Source organism: Ylistrum balloti, unplaced genomic scaffold (genome assembly GCF_031769215.1).
Source record: "Ylistrum balloti isolate Yb309-2 unplaced genomic scaffold, AGI_CSIRO_Ybal_v1 Utg370952, whole genome shotgun sequence".
NCBI lineage: Eukaryota > Metazoa > Mollusca > Bivalvia > Pectinida > Pectinidae > Ylistrum > Ylistrum balloti.
The window spans coordinates 4,679-15,466 of record NW_026782536.1 but is presented as its reverse complement, the minus strand read 5'-3'; the positions used below and the strand labels follow the sequence as shown (position 1 = coordinate 15,466).

General features: G+C 31.2%; 1 protein-coding gene across 1 annotated transcript; it reads right to left on the bottom strand.

The window, feature by feature from the left end:
- Positions 1-5,773: 5,773 nt before the first annotated feature.
- LOC132559709 (lexA repressor-like) lies at positions 5,774-6,669 on the bottom strand. The gene is made up of 2 exons (XM_060224331.1): positions 6,256-6,669; positions 5,774-5,800 (listed from the first exon to the last, which is right to left on the bottom strand). The coding sequence occupies exons 1-2, from the start codon at positions 6,667-6,669 to the stop codon at positions 5,774-5,776; spliced, it is 441 nt and encodes a 146-aa protein (XP_060080314.1).
- Positions 6,670-10,788: the final 4,119 nt, after the last annotated feature.

Here is a 10,788-nt window from a genome sequence, read left to right as displayed (position 1 = left end):
CTTGATAGTGGATGACTTTATAACAGGGTCAAATGTCCCTACATCCAATGGAGTATATGTATTCGATGATTTTACCAATGCGGTTGTTGTTGCTAATACAAATGCAACAGACAGGGCTACAATTCAGGCTTTAGGTGGTCAGGTGTCTATAGAATTTCTAAATGGAGTTTATACATTTTTAAGATGGGAAGTCGAGGGTAATTTAATAGCACATAAAGACGCAAGGCACAATGAAGCTGTCTATTAGTGAAGGATCGGGGTCATGGAATGCTTTAATAAGTGCAAGTACAAGTTCGAATTTATCTAATGTTTCAAGATTTAATGATGGTACTATTTCATATTTTGTAGGTAACAAAGCGGGTGGCAGTTGGGCAGTGAATAAAACTACTGTAACGGGGCTCGGATCAACTGCGACAGTAATTAAGTTAAGACATGATGGAACGGGTACAAGACCTACGACATTGTCAGCAGTTCAGGGATTGGTGTATTCATAATGGCATTTTCAATAGCGAGTAATGATGTTATTCAAACTGGTTCAGATGGGGATTTATCTGGGATGAGTGGTCTTGCTTTAGCAAATTACAATGAAGATACAAGTGGTTTTGCGAATTTTCGTATAGCCGACATCGGCACTAAGAGATTACGAGTTCAGGGCGATTTTGATATTGATCCGAATACGGATTTACTAAAAGTAGGACATTTTGAGTTTCCAAAGACTCCTGGATTTGATACAAGTAGAACAAGAATTTTAGTTGAAAACGGAGGGCATTTAACGATTTCATCTCAAAAATCAGCAAACTCTACAAATTATTTTACTGGCACTACTGGAATTTTGAGTAGTCAAAATACAGATTACTACACGCATTGTTTGATATATGTTGAAGCTGGAGGAAGCATAACATTAAATAATATAGGAATTATTGGAGATGGTTACATGATCTATTTTGCTGATGGTTCGTCAGTTAATGTCCAAGGCTGTAAGTTTGTTTGTAAGCGTCCCTTGACAGGAACTATAAACATAGCAAGTAATGATGTCATTTTAAAAAATAATACTTTAATTGGCATGGGGATTACTTTCAGATCCGACCATGTTGACAATGTTGTTGAAAATAATTCTGTTATAGCGAGTAAGAGTTTATTTAATGCTTCGTCTTCTTCGACACCAGAGGTGAATAAGTTGGGTTACTATGTAGCTAAGGGTGTCGAGGTAGACTCCTCAAATACATACGGTCTACCTTTATGGGGATCGCCATTTTTAGCGGAGAGTTGGTCTCATGCTCCTATATTTAATACAGAGAACATGGCACACTGGGCATTTCATAAATTAATTCAAAAAATAGATATATCATGTCTTGATGAAACTACAAGGGCAGTTTTGACTGGAGGTAAAATATTCATTGAGGATTTTGACAATGGTTCAAGGGTAAATTTTACAGAAGAAAGGGCTTGGACATGGGCTAAAGAAAATTGGACTACCGATAGAGATTCGTTGGTGGATTTTGGAACAGAGTTTGATCATACTATGGCTATTTACACTAAATTTTATGGTAGAGATAATCCTGTAATCACAGACAGACGAACTAAAACAGATGATGATACTTTTACAACGGACATTATTTTATTGAAATATGGCTATGTTGTTAAAGTTTTAAATTTATCGTTATTAGGATCGAGTAAATTATCAAGGACAGAGTTGTTAACAACAGATCCAGCTATTACTGAAGCCGACAGTGCGACCGTTTCGTCTTATACAAGCATTAATAATGTTCAACAATTATATGATTATATTGCATTTAAAAAAATAAATGATTATAAGACTTTTAAAGATATTATTGAGTACAAAAATAATTTATATGACTTGGGGAATTTTAATTTAGTTATTGACAATACTGCAACAAATATTTTTTCTATTAGTGGTAATACCATTACTATAAAATCTTCAAATTTTGATGCGTCTAACTTAACTACAACTGGCACTGTCTCAGTAGCGGGGAGTGAGACCATATCGGGGACTTATGCTGACAGTACAAGAAACAGTGCGGTAATTATTTTAGGTGCAAACTTGACTCCAAGTGGAAATAAATTATTTGTAAGTACGGATGGTGGTGTCACTTGGACTGAACTTTTTTCTAATATTTATTCTTATGTGGCAGATCCTACCAAAACGGTTAAGTTTCGATATGTCAAAGGCGATGGAGAAGCAGGCGATCCTATAGTAACTGAAGATGATTATGTTTTGGTTGCGGGCTTAGATAATGAGTTCACAAGTTTTACTAATGAAGTTGGGCAAATAATTCAAGCATTTGAAAATAGAGTCACAACACTACTAGGAGCCATACCAACAAATACCTTGACAACTGGGAATTTTGAAAGTTCGATGAGTGGTTTGGATCAGAGTACAAAAGATGAATTTAAAGCAACTACAGGAGCTGGTGGTGGCTTGACATCAGATGAAAAAACTAAATTAAATGAAATTCATACAAGAACTGGGAAAATTGATAGCATAAAAGCGACAGTCGAGGATAATAATCGAGATTTAAAAATTATAGCTGAAGAGGTTCAAGAATAAATGGAAGAAGATACTAAAGAACGAATAATCAAACTTGAACACGATACAGAGTCTCAAGGCAAAGACATAGGTTACATAAAAGAAAGTTTAACAAAGTTGACATCAGCCGTTAACGAGTTAACAAATACGATCGTTAAACAAGGTGAGCGCATAACTGGGTATGGAAATATGAAGGATGGCAATGTTCTTGAAACGAAGTATTTAATTCAAGATTCTATGAAAAATGAATTTGCTGAAAGATCGAGGTTTACTCGATGGTTAGTTGGATTAGGGGCTGTGATTTTAATGTCATTATTTGGTTCAATATGGTCAACGATTGGAACTTCGATTGACAAAGCTAAATTGGAGGAGGAACTACTCATACTTCAAAGTAAAATAGAAACTATTGAGCATGTAGAACAAAAAGTGGGAAATTTAAAGATCGAATTTTAAAAGAAATTGAAAAAATAAAGGAATAAAAATGGCTAATTTTGACATAGCTTTTAAAATAACTTTAAAAAATGAGGGTGGGTATGTAGACCACCATGTCAAGGGAGACCGTGGGGGTAGGACTTATGCTGGGATCAGTAGTGTTCATCATCCTGATTGGCTCGGATGGCAAAGGTTAAGGGCTGGTAGAGAAAATGAAGCTCGAGAGTTGGTCAAAGATTTTTATCGTGAGAATTATTGGGGAAAAGTTGGTGGCGATAGAATTGATGACCAAGAAATAGCAAATATTTTTTTTGATACGGCAGTTAATATGGGTGTTAGAACGGCTTCAAAAATACTTCAATTGATTGTTGATATTAAAGTTGACGGGGTTATTGGTGGTCAGTCGATAAGTGCAATAAATAATATTTCTAACAATGATTATGGTCAAAGACTTATAGTGTCTGAGTTTGCAGTAGCAAAGATCACAAGGCAGGCTTTGATAGTAAGAAAAAATTCTAATCAAAGAAAGTTTTTTTATGGCTGGGTTAGGCGGTATTTGGGAGTTTAATTATGATTGATCAAGCAATAAAAGGGGTTGATGGCATTGTTGGTAAGATAACTAATACAATCGATGAACTACACACAAGCGATGAAGAGAGAATGAAGTTGGATTTGGAGTTTTCAAAACTAATGGCTAAGCAAAACAAGAATCAAGTAGATTTGAATATTCAAGAAGCTAAGCATTCATCATTATTTATTGCTGGATGGCGACCTATGATAGGATGGATTGGGGCTTTAGCTTTGAGTTGGGAGTTTTTTTTAAAACCTATATCGATATTCGTACTTTCGTACTTGGGGTACTCTGCCGATTTACCTACTATTGAAACATCCCTTTTGATTAATCTTGTAATGGCTATGCTTGGGGTTGGAGCTCTGAGGAGTTTTGATAAATATAAAGGCGTGGATACAAAGAGTGTTTCCATACGAAATAAGGTATCAGGCATGAGTAATGAGGAGCTTGAAAAGGAGTTAGAAAAATGGGAAAGGTAATTTTATTAGTAGGATTTATTTTTATAATGGGTTGCTCCAGCACAGGGGGGGCTATATCTTGTTCGTCTCTACAGGCTATTTATTTAAAAAAAGGTGAAACTGATATTTTAAGTGATGAAACTAAAAGGCAGATTCTTATTTACAACAAAACTTGGTCGGGGTTATGTGGGGGGTGATTTTAAAATCTTCTTTTCCATTTTCTGGTGGAATTTTTCTTCCTCTTCTTGAATTATATAAAACTTTCCTTTAGTTTTCCAGCAAATAGTTAAGAGCACAATTAAAAACAAAATTAAGCTCCAAATAATACTCATTTTATCCATTATTTTTTAATATAATTAAAGAAATTATACTATTAAAAATAATAATAATTTTAATTTTTTTTCATAAAAATTATCGTTTTTTTCAGTTTTTTAGCAAAAAATAGGTAAAAATACATTAAAATTCAATATTTTATATTAAATATATAAAATTATATTGACTTTTATCTATTGTATGTTATAATTATTATATGAAAAACAAAAACATTTTTAAAACTTTGGAGGTAAAAAAAATGGAAAACAAAATAATAAACATTCAAAACAAAACTGGTGAAACTGAAAAATCAATTTTTTTAAATGTGATCGTAGAACATCATAACTTAAATAAAACTTTTAAAAATTCAGTTTGCTTGCCAAAATCTCAAATAATGGAGGTTGACGGGATTTTTTCAATTCCTAATTGGCTTTTTTTACAAAAATGTAAAGAAGTCAACGAAAAATTGGAAAGGTTCAATTTCCATTGATTTTAATGCTGAAATTGTTAAAAGTGAAAAAGAAAAATACAGTGAGAAGGCTTTGAAAGCAAGAGATGCCAGAGAAAAAAATAAAAAAATTAAAGAAGAGGAGGAGGCTTTTCAAAAAGAATTTAATCAAAGTTTGCAAAAAGTTTTCAGACTTTTTAAAAATAAAGAGTATTCTGCAGTATCTGATATTATTAATAAATTTGGTCTTGAGAAAATGAGAGAGGCGATGGTTCCAGATTTTAAAGCTGGATTTGACAAAAGGCTTGAAGAATTTAAATCTGAATTAAATATTTAAAAATGGAAAAAATAAATTATATAAATGTCTTTTTAATAAAAGACGAATTAAAAAATAAATATAATGGATCGGGTCGGGGGCTCTCAATTATTAAAAATAAAGAGGTCATCGATATAAAATATATTTCTTTGGAAGATCAAAATTTAATTGATTTCTGGAATTTCTACAAAGACGAAGATGATGTGGAGGTTGGGTTTGGTGATTTCTCCTGTTGGGAATTCAGTCAAGTTGGAACTTTAAAAAACGATGACACTTTCCCTTTACAGTGGGCAAAGGCGTTGAGGTACTGTATGGAGAATAACGAAAATGAATAAAAAAATTGAAAATATCTTTAAAAGAATGCATGATTTCCAAAATAATTTTGAAGAGGATAAAAAATATTTATTCAATTTTATAAAGTTGGAATATGGATCGGTTAAAAATTTATGTGTAAAAATGGGAATTAGTGAACAATATTTTTATAATTCTGTTTCCATCAATTCAGCTTTTTTAAAAAAATTAGAAAAACATCTATAGGAGTTAAAAATGGCAGGTTATTCAGGATTCTCTGAGAGCAATAATTCTCTTTTAGCTAAAAAAGAGGGACGCTTCCCTTTTTCGTATTGGAAAAAAAGAATTATTTTTTTAAAAAATATAAGTTCAAAAGAATTTCAAGAAATAGTAGGCACTAAAAATCAAGAATGGCATCACACGTCTAAAAATTATAATGAAACATATTTTTATGAAATTGGAGATATTTTTATTAATCGTCGTTTACTAAGGGAAATTAATAAAGAAAATTCTGAAGTAGTCAAGGAGGCATTTAAGGCTAAAATTATTTATAATGAGTGGGTGGGAGCTTACCGAAATCATCAAACAAAAAAGCAATTCACTAAGACTGGCACAGTTAAGGGGGGGTGGTTCTTTCCTGATGATGGAGGAAAAAAAAAGAGCTTATCAGGAAACAATATTTTAAAAATTGATAAAATATAGAAAGTTTTAATTTATATTTATTGTTAACTTTTTAATACCTAAAACCTCAACCGTATTAGCTTTGTGAGTGGTGATTGGGTAATCTGGATTACAGGGGGTTAAGGTAACCGTTTTTGTTTTTTGATTGTAACGAAATATTTTTAAAGTAACCTCGTCGTCAATCTTAACAACGCAAACCTTATTATTTGGCACATCGGATTTTTTTTCTATAAGCACCATATCTCCATCATTGATCCCACAATCAACCATGGAGTCTCCTGAAACTTTAACCCAAAAATGATTTTGTTTTTCTTTCGGGAAAATGGTAGCTGGATAATATTCTGTGGGTTCGTCTCTCATCACTATTTTCGGAGCACCTGCTGGCACTATTCCTAAAATAGGCACTAAAGGAGCTGGGATTAGGTCTTCTTCTTTAAAAGTGAACTCCTTTTTGTTTTTCTTTTCTTGTTTTTGACGGTTTTCCTCGCTCTCACGCTCTTTTATAGCTACATCGTGTATCTTTTCCTTTCCTTCATCTTTAACGAATTCATAAGCCTGATTTATTGCTTCCTGTCGTGAGTCTTCATATTTGTTCACATGCGGTAAATACATTGGGTCTTTACCATTGAGAAGCCAATCGGGGTTTAATGAAAATTCTGTTTTAAAGACAAAATAAATTTCTAATTTTTGATTTCCAGCGAGTATCTTTATAAATCTGTTAAGGTGGTTTGAACTCCAATTCCATTTGCTAACTTATTTTGATTTAATTTTTTATTTTTGATAAAATCTTTTAAACGTTCAATTTGTTTTTGTTTTTTTGTCATTTCCTCTTATACTCTTAATCCAAATAAATACTCTTAATACTCTTACTTATATAGTGATATGCTTTTTGATCATATCTACATTTGCGGATTTTGTCATTTCCTCTACATATACATTTTGATCATATCATATCGATATATGCCATTTTGATCATATCGATATGCTCATTTTGATCATATGAAATTGCTTTATTTTTCACTTATTTCAATTAAAAGTCCATTCTCATCAACAATTGCATGATAGGAATTTAAAACTTTACCGCCAAACAAATTTTTTCCACGAACCTTTGTAGAAATGTAAATTTGCTTTTTTTCATATAAAATTTTATACTTGGTTTCAACATGTTCGTACGAATCGGGATCGTGCATCTATTTTTATGCCATTTTACTGCAAAATGCGACCCATCCCATGCTGAAAATTGCTCTAAAAACTTTTTCTTAATTAAATATTTTTTATTTCTATCTCGAAAATCATTATAATTATTTTTATAGTTTTCGCACCAAATTACTTCATTTAATTTTAGAATAATTTTTGTTTCGGATAATCTATTTAAACAAAAAATAATTTGCTCGGTTGGTAAATTAGGATTATCTAATAATGATTTTACAATAATCAATTTTTCATCTTCAGATTTATTTTGATAATCTTCAAAATTGTAGTTTTGATATTTTGTTGCTATTGATTCTTGATATTCATCTGAAGTGAGAAGACTTAAAAAATAGCCAAATGAAACAATTAAAAAAGTAATTCCCCACCATGTTTTATACCAATTTTTTTTCTTTATAGAATCAGTCATAAATAAATACTCCTAAAAATTATTAAATTTTTTCTATATTATATTCTCTTTTAGGTATACTAATTTAAATTTGCGATGTAAAGGGCATAACTTATTCGAATTGACCAATTGCATTTTATATTACCATTTTGTTAACAATAGTTCGATATTTTGTTTTTTCCTAAAAAAAAAAGAGGGTATCTTTGCCTCCGAATATGATTGAGAAAGGTTTCCAATTTTGTGAAAATATAGATTTGGTTTTTATCATATAAAATCTTATAACGAGTTTCAACATGTTCATAGGAATCAGGGTCGTTCATAGTATTTTTTTTAATGCAATATCAGACTCGTTCGAATGTAATTCTGGATGATGCTGTTCAGATTCCATTTAGATGCTGAAAACTGAAAAAACTTTTTTTTACTAAATATTTTTTTTTTTCTGATTGAATTTATAAGGTTTTGTTTTAAAATCAATATACTTAATAACTTCACACCAACCAAGAACTTCTTTAACTTTTAAATCTGGGCTTTTTTGAATTGGCGAATATTTGATCCATGCAAGACTTTGTTGGTAAATTGGGATTATAGCAAACTTGTTACAATTTCATTTTTTAACTTTCAGATTTCCTCTTATAATTTTGTGTAGTTTCCATATTCTTCTAAAAGTTGGTTATGTTTTTGTTTTTGTCTGAAGTTTATATTCCAGGATGATCTTCACACTTTAAATAGCCTAAAAAGGTAAAAAATGAAAAACAATCCAATTGGAGTCAAAAAAAATAAAAAATTTATAACCATGTTTTATACCATTTTTTTTTCTTTATAGAATTATCCATTATGTAACTCCTCTAATTTTTAGTTGTTTAAATTTACTATTAATTGTTCTCTCTCTAACTTTCGATATTTTTTCATCCAAACTTAATTTTTTTCCCATTTTTTACCTCCAAATTGTGAGTTTTTTCTAAAAAAATTTAATTTTTATCTGTAATTTTATCATATTTTATTAAAATATTTAATATTTTTAATAATTTTATTAAAATTTTTTCATTAACATGTTATATTTATTTAATAAAGATATTTAAAAATATTTATTTAATTAAAAAATAACTATTTCAAAAATTGAAATGTGAAAAATAATTATTTTTAGACATAATTCTTGAAACCCTTTCTGGTTTTATTAGAAAAAAATAAATTTGATTTTTCTTATAATTACAACATAGTTTTAATTTTGAAGGAAAAGGAAGAAACATTTTAAAAAAAAATATGTGAAGTTTTAATAATCAATAAAAAAGATATAAAGGAGTGGAGCGATGTCTAAAAAGCTATTAGACGAAACCCGAACAATTGCTTTTCAGCCAGAGCTTGCTTGCTTGGTTGGAGATCGGGAAGCTATTTTTTTGCAACAAATCCATTTTTTTAATAAAGACAAAGACATCGAGGATGCTTGGTTTAGTCGATCTATCCCAGAGCTACATAAAAAATATTTTTCTTTTTGGACATTATCACATCAGAGGTATTAAAGAAAAATTAGTTAATCAAGGTTTTTTGGAAACGAAAAAAAATAATAGTAACCGTGGCGATCACACTCTCTCTTATAGAGTTAATAAAGAAAAGCTATTACAGGAATTTTCAAAAAAAGCTCAACAATCCGATTTTCTTAAAAACACTGAGCCTCCAAGCAATGGGGCTGGTCTGTCGGAGAAAAAAAGTAGCGTGGACTCCACGGATCAGTCCCACCATGATTTATCTTGGGAGGGAGACCCTGACAAGATCCCCACAGCTCGTGTTGGTGGGAGTGGGGATTCTACCGACAACGCGGGCAATCAATCGGGAGCTCCAGAATCCGAAACTGGAGCTCCCCCTCTTCAAAAAGGAATAGTGGAGTTTGATTAAAAAATGGAAGTAGTCACAGATCAAGTTGAAAGAAAGGTAGTGACTCTACCCGATCCATGCGGTACATGTGGAGGTAAAATGAGGCAGTTCGTATGTCCGTCTTTCAAAACGGCTCCCTATTGCTTGACTTGTAAAGAAATTAAAGAGGATGAGGAAAAAAGGCGGATTGATTTAAAAAAGCAGGATGAAAAAAAAAATAGGGTTGATGTGGTTCTTAAAGAAGAGATCGGCGATAGAATTCTCAATTTTGATATAAAAGATTACATGCTACCTCCTCCCCCTCATGCTCAAAAAGTCATTAAAAGATTATCCAAGCCAGACGATGTGAACTCGGATAAAAATATTAAAGTTTTTTTTCATGGGGTTAGCGGAAGTGGTAAAACCCTTACAGCTTCCTTGATAACTCGATCATGGGCAAGGAATGGTTTTGAGTTTTTTTTTATATCGATGAATGATTTTAAAAACGAAATATTTTCTGCGGGTTTTAAAAAGAGACCTGCCTTGATTGATAAGTCTCGAACTTCTTATGTTTTGGTTATTGATGATTTTGAGTATGTGAAATTTAATGAGAATATTTTTAATGAGTTTAAAAATATTTTAGATTTTCGATTTAAAAGATTAGGCATGGTTACCATCATAACCAGCAATCAACCTCCATTTAAAAATGGTGTTCCAAACACTGCTGGGTTACCTAATTTTCATGGAGGACGATTATCAAAATTTATTCCAGTAAATTTTGGGAGCAAGCCTTACCCTTACTTTAAACAATAGGAGCATAAAATGAAGCAAGACAGTAAACGCATATTGAATTATATAAAAAAAAATGGGAGCATCTCGATAAGGGATGCGACGGATAAATTACATATTAATTCACCTTACCAAAACATGAAGGAACTAAGGGATTTAGGATTAATTAGTTCATCAATGAAACGAAATCCTGAGTCTGGGAAGATGTTTAAAGTTTATTCATTAATGAGGGAGCTTGTGCATTTTGATTAATAAAGAAGAGAAACTCAAAGAATTAGAGCAATGGAGAAGTGTTACTCAAAAAAAAAAAATTGAAGTTATTAATTTACAAGACAATTTTTAAAACAATTGTTAAGAAATGGTTTTGATGAGTGGATTTTTTAGATATTATCAAGTGTATAAATTGTACACAAAGAATGGGAATAAAAACACAGGAATAGTTAATTTTAATAAAGTAGGAGGAGGAATTATCCACTTTGTTATTACAGATGTCATAG

Bases quoted from the DNA above. Each gene is read 5' to 3' on its own strand.
- LOC132559709 (XM_060224331.1), bottom strand. From the start codon at position 6,669: ATGTATTTACCGCATGTGAACAAATATGAAGACTCACGACAGGAAGCA. The intron at 5,801-6,255 runs GTTTGCGTTGTT...TATAATTTTTAG, and splicing joins CCGATGTGCCAAATAATAAG to ACGTGTGATGCCATTCTTGA.